This window comes from Theobroma cacao, chromosome 9 (genome assembly GCF_053813885.1).
Source record: "Theobroma cacao isolate CCN51 chromosome 9, ASM5381388v1, whole genome shotgun sequence".
NCBI classification, from domain to species: domain Eukaryota; kingdom Viridiplantae; phylum Streptophyta; class Magnoliopsida; order Malvales; family Malvaceae; genus Theobroma; species Theobroma cacao.
Genome location: NC_142647.1, coordinates 44713852 through 44729149, shown reverse-complemented (window position 1 = coordinate 44729149; position 15298 = coordinate 44713852). Strand labels below are relative to the sequence as shown.

The 15298-nt window shown below is 37.6% G+C and overlaps 3 protein-coding genes across 4 annotated transcripts; 1 reads left to right on the top strand and 2 right to left on the bottom strand.

Annotated features, from left to right (window-relative positions):
• The first annotated feature begins 440 nt into the window (after nucleotides 1-440).
• On the top strand, nucleotides 441-5293 carry LOC18590194 (Outer membrane OMP85 family protein). The gene is made up of 11 exons (XM_007015589.3): nucleotides 441-666; nucleotides 790-856; nucleotides 978-1013; nucleotides 1342-1486; nucleotides 1659-1817; nucleotides 1912-1982; nucleotides 2060-2138; nucleotides 2233-2348; nucleotides 2774-2921; nucleotides 3772-3841; nucleotides 4650-5293. The coding sequence occupies exons 1-11, from the start codon at nucleotides 633-635 to the stop codon at nucleotides 4805-4807; spliced, it is 1083 nt and encodes a 360-aa protein (XP_007015651.3). The 5' UTR covers nucleotides 441-632; the 3' UTR covers nucleotides 4808-5293.
• Nucleotides 5294-6334: 1041 nt separating this feature from the next.
• LOC18590193 (Expp1 protein) lies at nucleotides 6335-8492 on the bottom strand. The gene is made up of 3 exons (XM_007015586.3): nucleotides 7972-8492; nucleotides 6878-6985; nucleotides 6335-6795 (listed from the first exon to the last, which is right to left on the bottom strand). The coding sequence occupies exons 1-3, from the start codon at nucleotides 8293-8295 to the stop codon at nucleotides 6484-6486; spliced, it is 744 nt and encodes a 247-aa protein (XP_007015648.2). The 5' UTR covers nucleotides 8296-8492; the 3' UTR covers nucleotides 6335-6483.
• Nucleotides 8493-10911: 2419 nt separating this feature from the next.
• LOC18590192 (Core-2/I-branching beta-1,6-N-acetylglucosaminyltransferase family protein) lies at nucleotides 10912-14788 on the bottom strand. Of its 2 annotated transcripts, none has more exons than XM_018127455.2 (2): nucleotides 13150-14788; nucleotides 10912-11361 (listed from the first exon to the last, which is right to left on the bottom strand). In XM_018127455.2, the coding sequence occupies exon 1, from the start codon at nucleotides 14244-14246 to the stop codon at nucleotides 13161-13163; it is 1086 nt and encodes a 361-aa protein (XP_017982944.1). In that variant the 5' UTR covers nucleotides 14247-14788; the 3' UTR covers nucleotides 10912-11361; nucleotides 13150-13160. The 2 variants fall into 2 exon arrangements, with proteins under 2 accessions (XP_017982944.1, XP_017982943.1); XM_018127454.2 differs by having other exon boundaries at nucleotides 10912-11312; nucleotides 13150-14778.
• Nucleotides 14789-15298: the final 510 nt, after the last annotated feature.

Here is a 15298-nt window from a genome sequence, read left to right as displayed (position 1 = left end):
CTAATTTCTTGTCAGGCCTATTAAAATTGAAATTTTATATGTTTTGTTTTTGTAATAAATTTTTTTAATTTATTGATTTGGATTTTTAAATTTAATTTTCTTTAATGGAACTCAATAAAAAAAACCTCACGCATTTGCCTTGAAAAATTTTACCTAAAGCTTACCCCTTTTTTTATTGGTATTAACTTAGAGATTAGCTCCAAGGGCACAAATATGATAATTGGATTACATCTACTCCTTCCTGTAGGGCAGTAACTTATTGAATGTATTCCAAGTCAGTCATGGCTACTTTGTAAAAATTTAAGGAAAAAAAAAAAAGGCCCCAAGGGAAAAAGATATGCATAAAAGAGAAAAAAAAAAAAAAAAGAACCGATAAACAGTGGCCCACGTGCAAGTAAGACCAAAGAAGAAGCAAAGGAGATAACAAACTTGAAACTTGGGTTGGGTTGGGTTGAGCTTCTTTCCCCTTCACCAAAGAAAAACATCACTCAAAACACAAGGCGCTTCTTTTCTGTCTTTGCTGTTTTGCATAATTGTCATTTCGTGCAAAATGCAATCTTTGTCTAACTGACCAACTCAACCATTTATCCAACCATTCTCTTTTGCTTAATGGTTTTTTCTTCTCCAGCTCTATGGGGGCTCAGAAGAGCATCCATGCAGGCAAAGGTCAGTCTTTTGTTTTATTTTTTGTTCTATTTTTTTTTTCTGGTTACAGTGGCTGCCACATTTATTGCTTTATTCTTAATGAAAATGATAATGTTTTCCAATCTTTTAATTTGTAATGAACAGCCAAGATTGATGTTAATGTCGATTTCACCCACAAGCTTTGTGCTTCTATGAGGCTTCCTTCTTTAAGGTTCTTACTTCATGCTTTAATTTTTCATTGCTCTTTCACCCTTTATTTTTCTTCCTAATGGGATTTTAGTTAATGGGTTTCAGTAATTATTTAACTTGTTTTCACTTTCTTTATCTAACAGGAACTCTGGCAGTCCTCTTTCCCTACTAATCGGCAGGTAGTTTCAGTTTAGTTTCTTCTCCACTCTTTTTTTATTTTGATAATTTGGAACTAGGTTTCCTCTTTCTATTAAGGATGCCATCTTTGGTTGGTGACCAAATGCGGGTAAAGGATATATGATTAGAATTTCTGAGTTTTAGATACTGACTTAAATATTTGTTGGTATGATTTTGTTATTTCCTCTTTACCTCTTCTGGTATAGCAGATTGGTGCACCAAATGTATTTGGAGTTGGAGAGATAGTTTCCTTGGTTTCTTGAGTTGGGTGGCAATCGAATTTAGATTTTGGGGATTACTCCAACACCTATTTCAATGTTTTTGTTGCAGTCTTTGCATCAAACACCCAAATTTATTTGGTGGGAGTGAGAAGCTTGATGTATCGTGGGATAAGGGGTTATATGATTCGAATATCTTGGTAGCTTATCGGAGGCCTCGACCGCAATGGGTTGCTCAACAATGTTTCGTCATGCAGGTATGTCATCAATATTGTGATTTAGTTGTTATCATCATGGCCTTTTGTGGATGGGAAAGAAATAAAGGGTACAGTTTACATCATAGTTAGGTTGCTGTTAATTTTATTTAGCAAAACCCAATTGTAAAGTTGGAATGTGGATCCAGTTCTTATTTATAATCATTTGGCACAGCACTCACTTTCACCTGAGATTGGAGTCCATGGTATACCTGTGGACAATTTCTCTCGTTCAGGGAGTGGAGGCGTGAATTTGTCTCGATTATCAGTTGGATTGGATCTAAATGAACCAGCAAGTTCCAAATGGAGCAGCACAACTAGTATAAAATTTGAGGTTAGGTCAAAGCTTGTTACATTCATACTCATTAGTACTTTACAATCAGTTTCTTGGGAGGGAATGTAACTGTTATCGAATGTGCACCTCACAGAATGTTCGCCTGTTGAATGATGACGGACGCTCCATTACCAGGGACCTTGATGGGTTTCCTGTCACCTGCAGGTAAAGATCCTGTATTCTTTTTAAATTCCAAACAATATGTCGAACTGATTGTTGACCATAATTTAATTCTTGTGCAGTGGCAATGCCCATGACAGTATGGTAGTCTTGAAGCAAGAATCACAATATGCGAAGGCAAATGATCGCAGTTTTTCTCGTGTAATCTATTCATTTTTACTGCAACACGCTTAGTGAAATTTACATGCATATATCTTGAATAAGGGCACTAACTGGATGTTTCTTTTCATTTCAGTTTACTATGCAAATAGAACAAGGGATTCCAGTTCTATCCAAGTGGTTAATCTTCAACCGTTTCAAATGTGTTGCATCGAAGGGCATCAAAGTTGGACCAGCCTTTCTCTTGACAAGGCACGCTATGCTGTAGCTTTTTTTCCGTTTTCTTTTCCCTTTCTCACCCCCTTCCTTGGTTCATGGAAGTGATAAACTTGATTATTTAAGGGTGGCTAACAGTAGGCAGAAATTGGTAGCATGAAAGCATGAAGCAAGAAATATGAGAATAGTTTGTAAGTTTGTAATCAGCTGTGATTGGAAGCACAAGAGATGCTTTAAGAGAGGTTTGTTTTGCAATATATCAGAACTAGAGATAATAATGCTACAGAGAAGAAAAGAAGCCAACATGTATTAAATAGAAAGCGATGATTTGAAATTAGAAAAATTATAGGAATTTCTATCTTGACTTTGAGGAGTGCATGAATCGTGGTCTGGAGTAGATATCTAGATCAGGTGTTATATCATTTTTAAATTTGCTTCACTCTCACCTTTTCCTCTGACAGCCTGACAGGTGGCTCAATTGTAGGAGATATGGCTCCTTATCAAGCATTTGCAATTGGTGGTCTTGGTAGTGTTCGAGGGTATGGTGAAGGTGCTGTTGGATCTGGAAGATCATGTTTGGTTGCTAATACTGAACTGACATTTCCTTTGGTATGTAATTACTTTATTATTATATATAGGGCATTCGTTCTAAGAATCTGTATTTGGTATTTTCCTACATCTATTATCTCTGATAGCTGTTTAATGGGTATGTTTAACTGCAATAGTGCTACATGTAGCATTTGAAATTTCTTAACATCAAAAGATAGCTGTTAGATCAAGAGAGTTCATTTATGTCAGATTGATGGTTTAACCTAAATTATTTTGGGGTGTGCTTTCTCCTTCTATGTTTGTGTCCATGCTTGAGCACACATGTAGCAGGCAGTTTTTCTAAAAAGGAAGCCGAACAAAACCAACCAATTTGGTTTAGTTTAGTTTGTATGATCAAAAAGATTGGGTTGGTTTAAAACTGGACAGATTTTTATATTTTTTATGCTTAAACTGGACTAAATTATTATTTTGTTTCATAGAAACCAAACCAAATCAAAAACTGAATAATGAAATACGTGCAGTCACCAGTTACACTGATTATAATTCCTGGAATTTTAATCTCCTACATAACCTGACTTTTATCTTAAAATGTGGAATAATGAAATTGTCATTAAATTAAAGTAAAACATAGAAAAATACAATTTTCTTAAAGTCCTATACATGCTAAAGTTGAAGTACTTAATGGTTTATATATAAATAATATGGAAGTACTTTAATTTGAATTTGATTATATTTATCAAGGCTCCAAAAAGTCTCAAGTGTTGTTTAGTTTCTGGACTTAATTTTGTTCATTCTATTTAAAAATTTGTGAATGAAAATTTTGATTGTCATTGCATGTTTCTGACTTATTGTATAGATGTAATGAATTAGAAGTATGACATGACCCTAGATTGTTTTTTGCTGCATTCAGAGCAAGATGTTGGAAGGCTCTCTTTTCCTGGACTGTGGAACTGATTTGGGCTCTGGTCGGCTTGTACCTGGTGAGTCTCATTCATCTACTTGCTTATGACCCTTAAAATTTGCTGACAAAGTTATATCTTAATGATAATCAAATCTTATGCTTCTAGTTTTCACTAAACCTTGTTTCTGACTTTTTGTTAATTCTCAACTAGTTGCATTGTCTATCGCAAGTTTAAAACAGCAAGATTTTTCTTTCTACACTTATGAACATCTGCTTCTTTTTAGTATTTATCATACAACTGTGCCCAGTCAGAAATTCCTACCAGGAAGCTGGGCCAGGTGCCTGCAGTATCTTCTTCACTTGAATAATGGTTTATTCTGTAATTTTAGGATGGTAGTTGATTATAGATGTCAGGTTTTGGTATTGATGTATCAGATTTTTAATATTTGGCTAAAGCATCCCAGTCTTTTATTTCTCTATTCTTCCTTTTGGCTGGCACTTTGAAACCTGCATCATAAACAGTTATCCTGTAGCATCCAATTGCTTCTGGGATGCCTTAGGTGCATTAACTTAGCTTGTCTCCTTTAATTGTTACTCTCCTTAAACTTCTTGTGATTGTAGGAACAAGTAAAAATGCCGTTGCCAGTATATTTTTTTTATGAAAAGATTTAAGTGTATATAGCCTTGAAAGTGCCATGCAATGGAAGATATCCAAGAAAGGAATTGATTAGTTGTACTTCTTGTACATAAGAATGAGACTTTTTTGCATCATGTTTTGATAGTATTTTATACTATAGAACCCATATCACTAATTCACTAGGTATTGAAGCAAAACTGCCCTTCAAGAATTCATTCTTCTCATGACTGGTTTAATTTTTGAGTTTCAGGAAATCCAGCATTGAGGCAGGGCAAACCAGGATCTGGAGTTGGACTTGGATATAGTCTTCGCTTCAAGTCTCCAATTGGTCATTTCCAGGTTGATTATGCCATCAATGCCTTTCATCAGAAGACTCTATACTTTGGCATCACAAACCTTGCTTCTTGAACGGCTTAAGCATGCTAGCCGCCAAATTCTTGCTCTTCCTATTTCATTGTTATGGAAAAAGATCAATTTAAGGGAGAAAACGGGGGAAAGAATGGGAAAGGGTTGGTTGAGGGACAGAGGGTGGAATTGGGTGGGCTCTGATGTCTAAAGGGTTGTGGATGGCGCAGAGTCTGGCATATTGATTGTCTTCAATCAGCAATAAGATTGCCATTTCATGAATATACTTAGAGCAGCATGTATCCAAGGTTTTACCCCTTTCCCATTTGCAAGTATTGTACTTGCAAAATTATAGAGTAGAAACATGTCTTGCAATTTCTTTAGGAGCAATTAATAATGTCATTCATTCTTAAAGTAGAGGGTTTAGATGGTGGAAACAAGGGAAGCAGAGGCTTCAGACGTTGAAAATTTTTATGTACAAATACTTATTGTAGTAGAAGCTGGTCAATTTTCAGATCCAAGAAAAAGAAGCTGGTTACAACACAACAAGCTTGCTATCTTGTTGACATTAGTGGAGGTTATTTGATCCAAATTAGTGAGGTTCTCTTTGATTGATATTTTTGTCATTTATATTTTATTTTTTAATTAAAACTAAAAAGCAAAAAACAAAAAATAACAGAAAACAAAAGCAAAAGTTATCAACTAAACAAAACTTTTTAAGTTGCCAGAATATGCTGAGCTGCTCTAAAAACTTGGTTTTGGGATTCTATTGGGCATTTTGGGTGGATTGGTCATAAAAAGAAGAGGAGATGATGTTACGCTACCGATTTTAATTACGAACCACTAACAGGGGAGATTGGGTGCAAGGTGTGCTTGTGTCTGTATCGTTCAATGTAAGATTCACTCTTTCAAGGAATATACTTGGATGTCTCTCCAGCTCCGTTAAGCTTGATCGTTGTAGTTACAACTTAGCATAGAGCCAATCCCTCCCGGAATACCTTTACAAAAAAGGCAAAGAAAGACTACTGTTTAGTTTGAGTTCTGCTGCATCTTGTCTAAAATGAAGACACACTGAGACTTCCATAACCATGACTAGTCACAGCTGAATGTCATTTGCAGCCAACCAAAGTTTTAGCCTTTTGGTTCTCAAAGCTTTAGGAATAACTTACGGTTAGTGAACCACTCTGCCTTCTGTCTATCAACCATCAGAAAGTTGCAGCAAAGTGTTTTCCTGAATTTTAAGACTCTAATTACATCATTCAGCTAATTCATTTAAGCATACTTGGCTCAGATGACTAAATGTATAGACAATAGAGTAACAAGAACTATGCCTTTAAATTGAGCAACAGAGAACCTTGAGTTCAGAGAAAACCAGCCAAGAATTTGCAATTCTGAGAGAGCGATCTTCGAGGAGTGAGATAAAAATCAATCAAACTGGCATTCGACTTCACAAATGAAGTAGACCAACAAAACAGAAAAGCTACAAATAATCACCCAGGGGATGGCCTTGTTATCTATGTACATGATAGAATCAATATCACACTTCATTTAACTTAAAAACATGCAGGTGCAAACTAACAAAGATGGAGGTCATCCAATTGCTTTCACTAAAATGGTTAGATCAGCAAAATAATCCATTGGGGAAAAGTAAATGGTGAGGGTGAAGGCAGCTAAGACACTAACAACTTAAAACATCACCACATGAAGATAATACACCACCATCTGCGTGTCATACGTAGTTAAAAGAAATTGTTGTATTGGCTGGTAAGCGAATCCCGAAGATTCGAATACAAATGGTAGAGCGAATACTGCCTAAGATTTTCCACTTCATACCATGAGTTTAGAACAGCAAGATGCTTGTCTGTGCCAGAAAAAGCTAGCTGTATCCCAAGGCTGCAATCTACAGAACCCCCTCGGTTTTTGCAGTCTGATGTTTTGATAGCACAGTCTTGTTTGTTGAGGCAAACAAAATTGGAATTGCCTGCACATGAAGCACATCCATCTCTCTTCCAGAATAAGTTCTGTAGCCTACCCTTCTTAAACTCAAGAACCTACTTGTACAGAATTGTTTTGCTCAGTTAACAATGAAGGAGCATTAGTTAAAGAACAAGACCCAGAAATATGTGTACTTACCAGTGTAAAACTAGTTACGGTGTATGTACTGTTTGCAACAAATGCAGGGATGGACCTGGCAGCATATTTTCGACCAGCAAATGCCACCATATACCCACCATAAGAATCCTGGGAAGTTCAAATGTATTTAGAATTGATGGATTATTACAGTGCATCACCCTCATGTTCTAACTGCAGTTGCATAAACAAGGATACAAGAATGCAGATACAAGATAGCAAAAACACACCAACAATGAATGTCTATGGAAACATGACAGATCAGAAAGGCCACAACAACAATTGAAACAGCTTCTTTCATTCATCCAAACACGGCCGATATGTTCAGTTCCTCACAGATGATATAATTTTTGACAGAAAAGTTGCACCCCAAAGTTCCCACCAACTGCCCAATACGCACCAGCTGCTTGTAGAAGAAAAGGGTAGGATCTTACGAATATTGAACTTTTAACCAAGGAAGTTTTGATATCAAATGGGGAATGGGGATGACTCCTGTTTCTAATGTTTAAAATAAATAGACTTATTAACAGATAGAAATGGCCCCTTAAGCTATTCAGCATCAAAAACATTATTTAATTTCATTTCCACTTGTAATGTGTCAAGAATTGTATTTCGATTCCATCAGTCTTTCTTCGTGCCAACTCAAATCACATATCCCTTCAGGCCCAAATATAAAAAAAGGAAAAACAAATCACATATCCTTCTTTGCTTTCCCTTGTGAACTCCTGTATCTTCAACTGCAGCCTCCCACTCTTCCGAAAAGCACTAGTTAGTTTCAAATATAAATATCCAAATTAATTTGGTCAAACTCAATGCTCCCCAACATTGATTATCTTCCATGTAAAGTAGAAACCCAGGTTCTTGATCTTTAGCCATTTTTATTTGCCAACTACTTTCACTAGCTTACTTAACACATATCATCAAGAAATACATTCCAGTTTTCTACAGATTCAAGCCACAAATCCTGTGAAACAGAACTTTACCTAAAACCGAAAAAGTGAAAATTTAAAACAAATTCCACATCCAAAAAAGAAAGCTGAAAATCCAAAATCCAAAACTGGGAAAGTAGAAATATAGTACTAGTTTAAAACCATTACCGGGAAGAAACTGGAAGTATTGATAGTAAGCAAGGAGATTTCATCGAGTTTAGGCCTAAAGACAGCGAGTTGAGAGTTCAAAGAAGAAAGAGAAAGGCGGCGGTCACAGGGGGAGAGTTGGTGAGACTGGTTGAACAAGAAAGAGTCCCTGGAAGAAAATGCTATGCCAAAAGTGAACCCATCCGAGATTTGGACCTTGGTGTCGGAACATGGTTGGTAGACTCCTTTGGTGTTGGTCGATGCTTTGATGTAGCTGGGGAAAGTTGCCGAGGTTAGGAGGATGAGGAGAGGGACAAGGAGGTGCTGGGTCTTTAGGATGGTCATTTTTGGTATGGTGAAGTTAAAAGAAGAACGTAACACACTGGTTTTCGAGTTTGGGTTTTATTTTGTTTGAGAAAATGTTGGAGTAATGGAACTGAAGAGAGAAGACCAGTCAGGAAATGAGGGGTTTATCTCTATGGACTTCGGTTTAAGTCTGTGCTATAAGCTGTTTGCCACTTGTTGCTTTCCACATAAAAATTTGCCAACGCCCAACGGTCTTATCTAATTTCTATGTTGTATTCCATCGAAGGAAAAAGAAATGGAAAAACAAACAGCCTTAAGATAGGATCATAGGAACAATTTGCGTATGAATCAGTGGAAGGGGGATTGAAAGTTTGTTTTTAAACAAGAAATCATGCATGATTAATGAACCAAACCAAAATGTTTGGTTGCAACAATTTACAAACATTAGCTGGCTAAAGTTTTTTCAAGCAAAATGAACATGTAAAGTTGGGCCTATGATGATGGACAGTCCAGAAAGTAACCCATTTCAAAATATCAACCCACATTGGCAGTATGCTGACATTTGAAATTTCAGTGTTGTTCAACTTGGAAAAGACTTGGAAGCCTGACACCCCACTCCCCACCTACAAATTAAACTCTGAACACTTCAATTGACATCAACCCATTTCTCCATTTTGAACAAAATGGTCCAACTCTTTCTTTGGGATATGAAATTGGTCAAAATGTTATTGTCACAACTCATTCAACTTTGCGATCCAAAAAGTCAGAAACAAAGAAATTTTCTTGAAAGGGTTCTCATATATCTCTTTGGTGTGTCCCAACATTGGCTAAGATGAGCTTAGCCTTTGGTTAAAAACAGGGTAGATGTGAAGGAAGATAAGGGGCAATGAGTGCTTATTTCTTTGTTACTATAACTAAGCTAAATTAACAATATCAGATATAAGAAGAGGACTGAAATGTTTGTTTCTTTCTTCCAATGAAATGTTTCTTTTCATAAACATGCTCACTCCATTCATGTTCATAAAGGCATAAATCAATTGCAAAGTTTGGTCATAAACATTATTATAGGGTGAGAGAAGGTCCTGCATTATATTTCAAGGAGCATAACACATGGGTTTTCGACTATTTTCCATTATTATTTGCCTGTCAGTAAGGAACATTTTTGTTCTACTGTCAGCATTAAAAAAGGTTATTCTAAGGTTGCCAAATTGTGAAATCATAATATTAAAATATTTCGTGGGTGTGTGCGTGGGGTTTTTATATATATATATTAAAACATGAACATCGGTGTATTAGTATAGAACATATGCTAATTAATATAAACACATTTCGATTAGGACCAAGAATAAAAGTTTTATTATTGATTTAAAAAAGGATTGCGGTTCATTAGGAATATAATCTTGCTTTCATAAAAGGACAAAGGCTAGGAATTTAAAGCATGAATGCGGCTAAGAAGGCAGACTGCCTCAAAAATCTTGTTTTTGGCCTTTTGACCGCCACACAAGTTTAGACTAAAATACTTACAATTATAACTTAAAAAAAAAAAAAACATGCTTAGGACTCAGCAAGAAACCCCCCCCCCCCCCCAAAAAAAAAAAAAAAAAAACCAAACAAACACAAGAGAAAAAGCATGGTTAGACTTGGGAATCGTTCGGTTAAAGAAAAAACCACTTGTTAATTGGTTGCTTCATTGTTAGGTTTGCTATATAATTTAGTCAAAAAAAGATATGAAAAATAATATGTTAGGTTGCAGCCTTTTTATGTTTGTGTAGTACATCCCAATTTTGCTCCCAAGTGGTTTCATTAGTATAGTCCAGTAGGTGTCGTCAATCAAAGTTATGGCCCACATATTAATTGAATTTTGGCGGTGGGTGGCTTCCATCTGTGACTTAGGGTTCATTTTCATGCAATGATGATGGGTCCATTACATTTGTCGATTTAGGGTACCTTCTCTTATTTTTCTTTTTGGGTTATTTTCAGATGCTAAGGGTCCAAGTACTTGCCCTTGGTTTTTCTTCATGTGAGAAATGGAAAAAACATTGGTGAGTTACAGCTTATAACCATCCCCAACTTAATTAGTGGGATGTCGGCTAATTAAGTAATGATAAGTAATCCAAGTCAAGGATCTAACACCCACCAATGCCAAAGATACAACCTTCCATGTTTTCAGATCTCAAAGATTGATCAATTTTTATAAAACCTAATGCTACCATTTGGCTATTTAAGTTTAATGTATTTAAATTTGAGAAAGAGAGATCGAAAATTGAGTTTTTGAGGAGTTAGATACATTGTAGTTATTATTACATAACAAGGGTACAGAGGTACTTATGGTAGTACACTGAGAAAAAACTCAAAAAGTAAAATACAAGTAAGAGGGTGAAGAGCAAGTAAGAAATGGGGTATGGTATGGCCATCACGATCTTGGGCATGTGATGATGAAAGAATCTAGGAATGTATACATCCATCAATTGTCGGCAAACCAGCTCATGGTCATTGACATTTCTTCCATAATTGAGCCACAATATTAAACAAAGGGACAAGCCTTCTGACATTGTTTTTATAGCAATTCATCCTTGTTGGCAGTGGAATGGCAGCAAAGTTGATGCCCATTTTAGAGTCTTTTGAAAGGAATAAATCCAGTAGCAAAACAGAACATAATGACATAAATTGGCCCTGGTTTTTATTTACTGCTTTTTCCCTGGCATCCTCAACAAGGTGCCCAAGGTTTCCAATTTCATTGTATTTCATACATAATATGTACAAATCACACAACAAACTGACAAAAACCTAATGCTGCTATTTGGCTACTGTTACACCATCAACTTACAACTTTAACAAAAGCACCACCCTTTTTTTGCTGCTTTTCTTTTTGTTTTGTTTTGTTTTGTTTCCTTTCCACTAGTATCGAATTTTTGATCCACTTGTGTTTCTCAAGACTCTAAAGAGGTTGGAGCTTTTGGGGTTTGCTTTGGTTGTGGGCACTTTACGCCTCTTCAAAACCATATTCCCCTTTGCAAATTTTGCTCCATGCTGGTTCCTCAAAATACTCTGTTCACCTGTGAAATCAGAGCACCACAGTCAATCCCCGGCTACAACATGCACAATCTGCATAAGAATGCTTGTATTTAGACACATAAATTGCACTTTTATTTTTCTTCTTTTCTTTTTGCTTTTTTAAGGACACGACATTTCAAACAAACCCTAAAAACTAGGAATCGACCACTAAAGAGATTCAGCAACTCCAAAGAAAAAGGAAAATGAAGGACCATATTAATCCTCCCCCTTCCCCTCCTCTTGTTTTTTGCCTGCCTTACTTGCTAACTGATCTACAACACAATTTCCTTCCCTGCGCATGGCAAAAACTCACTCGCAGAATGATATCCTTGTCCAGTTGCAAAAACAATATGAAAGCATCAACATCCCAAGGACATGGAGAAGTATCAACATGAGCAAGCAATGCAATCGCTTCACATAGATACCAAGCAGCTTCTTCCACCAAAAAAGTAGAAAAGCAAAGCAATGTATAAGCTTTGATTGATAAATTTGCCAAATGCACCTCTACAAGCAAACCACCCATATTGCAAAGGCTGCATTAGTATTAACTCTGAAATATGAGGGGGAAGGAAGAGGCCAGTTGCAGCAAGGGCTTTAATCACAATGTGTCATGACGAAACAAAGGCTCAAAGTTCAAAATAGACAAAAGCTCACTTCTTCCCAACTTGGCAACATGTATCCCAAAAGAACTCTTCTTACCAAAATGCTTGATATCTAAATCTCAACCTCCCATTACAAGCTTCTTATGATCTTAACATTCTAAGACAGTAAAACCTGCTCTCATACACATCCCAATGCACTGCTCTTGTAATGCTAAAATTGCATAAAAAAACTTTTATCCAATCTTCCACGAATTACTCCTTCAATATATATTGGACAAAAGTTTAATTTAATATTCTGGTCACAGATCATTCTTTTAAGATTATTGTCCCATTCAAAACACTAGTCTGGTAGATATGGTTATCAAGTAGCAGTACTTCAACGGCAAACATCAATAATGTGTTATTTATAGGTTTTGCATGAAATGGATAATAGGACTAAAATGACCAGAGAATTAGGGTTCATCTTCTTTGACCTTACTCTTTACAAAGTTTACAAGCAGTTCCTCACCATAACGTAAGGTAACAGATTTTTGGATATCGCTGATTTCAAAAATAAGGATTTTTTTCTTTTTTGGTTTGAACTACATTCTGAAGGCAAATGAGCATAATGTTTAAACAAGTTTCAGCTATGAACAACTGAATAGACCAAGCTAAAACACATCCTAAGCTTCTCAAAAAGGTAAGTCCTTAATTGACAAATAATAGAAATCAGAATAGGAATGCTGAATTCACATAAAAGTAAACAATGAAATAACAGAACCATTCCATGTTCAAAACTTAAATGCAACCAAAATCTACCGTGAAAATAATGGTTAAATTTTCATTTATGTATAGAACTTGTTGGACAATCTCAGAAGACTGCCAATACCAGGTTCATGAAAAGGAAAGACCTTCTAGGTGGGGCATTTTCGGTAATGCCAATTGTAACCAAGAATTGGTATTTGTTTCCTTCCAAGAACCGTTCTGGTTGGAAAACCTACCCTAAAAGATTCTAAAATTCAAAATCTGCAGAAAAAGCAAACCATCCAATAAGATTTCAAATTGACTCAGACCTTTTCTACTAACTAAAAAGTAACTATTTCCAATTTTCCAGGGTTAGCTAAAACTAATACCCAACACAACCACTCCACTCATCCCTAATAAACCCAACTCGCTAGCGAACTCACCCCACCACCGAGTTAACTCACCCTAAACAAAAAGCAAAGTAAATCATCAAAAAGTAAGGATTTTTACTTACCAAGAACAATCTCAATCTCTAAAAATGACCGAATCTGCAATACCCAGCAAGGGTCTCAAACAATCCGGTGAGAACTTCCTAGCGAACAAGTACGAACTCGAGTAATTCGACTTCCTCAACTCATAAATCAACTCAGCCGACACTTCTTTCGGCTTATACATATAGGGGTGACCCGCCACCGTTCCGGTCCAATTAACTCGAGTCAAAGTATACTGAGTCACCCCATTCGGATCTTGCATTGATAACAAAGTTGGGAAATAATGCTCCTCCGGGTAACACTCGTCGGCTCGATAACACGGCAACTTAAATTTCCTCCAAAGCGTCCGATCTTTTACGACCAACAACGCGTGTTTCCGAGTCAGCACAAAGAACTGCGATCCAGCTCGGAACTCCTCGAACGGCACCTCCGGCATCATCACGAAACGGCCACGCGCTACGTAGCGTTTCCACAGTCTGGGTTCCTTGGAAATGATCTCGATGAACGATTTGTACTTGACTCGGACACCGTACTGAGTCAAGTCGGACGAGTCGTGGTCCGAGTTGGGGCTAAGATCGAACTTTTTGGAGGTGAAGAGGGAGCGGTAGATGTAATTGAAAGAATGGAGAGGGATGCAGTATTGGGAGAGGACAGCGAAGTACGCATTGGCAGGATCGTCGAGGATGGCGGAGGCGAGGAGGCGGCGGGTGGCGGAGATTAGCGTTGCGGAAGCGCGGAAAGTGCGTTTGGCGTTTGGGATGAAACGGTCAAAGAAAACGGTGTCGTTGGGGCGAGTTATGTTGACGGTGGGATCAGCGTGGACGTAGATGTTGTAATGGGAAGTTTTTGCGGCTCGGAAGAAACGGTTCCAAAGAGGGGCGAAATGGAGGTCGGTGTTAGTTAAGAACAAGAAAGCGATTTTGGGGGAGGAGGAGGAGGAGAGGTGGGAGGAGGCGAAGGAAGGAGAGGTGGCGCGGTGGAAGAGACGGAGGTCGTCACGTTCGTCAGGGAGGGAGATGGGGGGAAGAGGGTGGGGATGGAGACTCGGGGCTACGAGGAAGAAAAGGATAGGGAGGGAAAGGAGGAGAGAAAAGGAGAGAATGAAAGGGGTGGAGAACATTGAAGAAGGCGCGGTGAAAAAAGAGGGGAGGAGACGGGAGGAATTGGGAGGGAAAGGCGGGTGCCTAATGCAACTCTGGAGTGAGAGTGGAATCGTGAAAAGACGGGGACAAGGTATGGGAGAGGAGGAGGAGGAGGAGGAAGAGGAAGAAATGTTGAAACGTTGCAGCCTTGAAGACGCTATAGTGGAAATGAGGTAAGCAATTTTCAATCCTTGATGGAGAGAGGAAAAGGCAATTCCTTTTGTTTTTCGCCTTCTACTTGTTCACAGGAATTCCGGGCTCGGGGTATTATCATGGGTTTAATTTGGGGATTAAGAAACACTCCGAAAGAAATCTTGTTTAGGGTTTGATGCAATTTTTGGTATAGATTCTGTTTACGCTTCAAAACTCCCAAAGATGTTGTTTTTTTCTTTTTTTGGAGCGGACTGAGAGAGAGAGAGAGAGAGAGAGAGAGAGAGAAAGAGAAGGGTGGTCTGGTCTGGTCTGGTTGGGGGGAGGGGGAGATCGGGAGTGGGGAAGGTGGGGGAATTCCAGGTAGAAGGACGAAAATGTAATTTCGCAGGAGTTTTATGGGTATTTAGGGGATCACACCAGCGAAGAATGACCAAACCGTTTGACCTTGTGTGTAACAGGCTGCACCACTCTACAGCTAAGATTTCCCGGGAACATCGCTGCACATTTCTGTTTAGGTATCATCTTTCAGTATTTAAACTAAATAAACAAATAAAAAGGGTGAATGCCAATTTAATGATTTATCCAACAGACATATCTAGCTATAACTTATTGAACCATAAATTTAAGTAAATTAGTTGAAGAGAAGCAAAAAAGAACCAGCACAAATGGTATGTAGAAGAAGAGGTTCCCTTGGTTGGAGTCCTGGCAGTAGGCATCCATTCACTTTTCAATCCCCGTAAGTTAACTCTCAATTTTAATTGTATCATAATGCGACCATTTTAATTTCAATAAACATGTTTTTTACACGTCTAACAGGAGGAAAATTAGACAGCATTGTGAATTCAAGCACTTTTTATGATTGGTGGTGGAAAAAGAA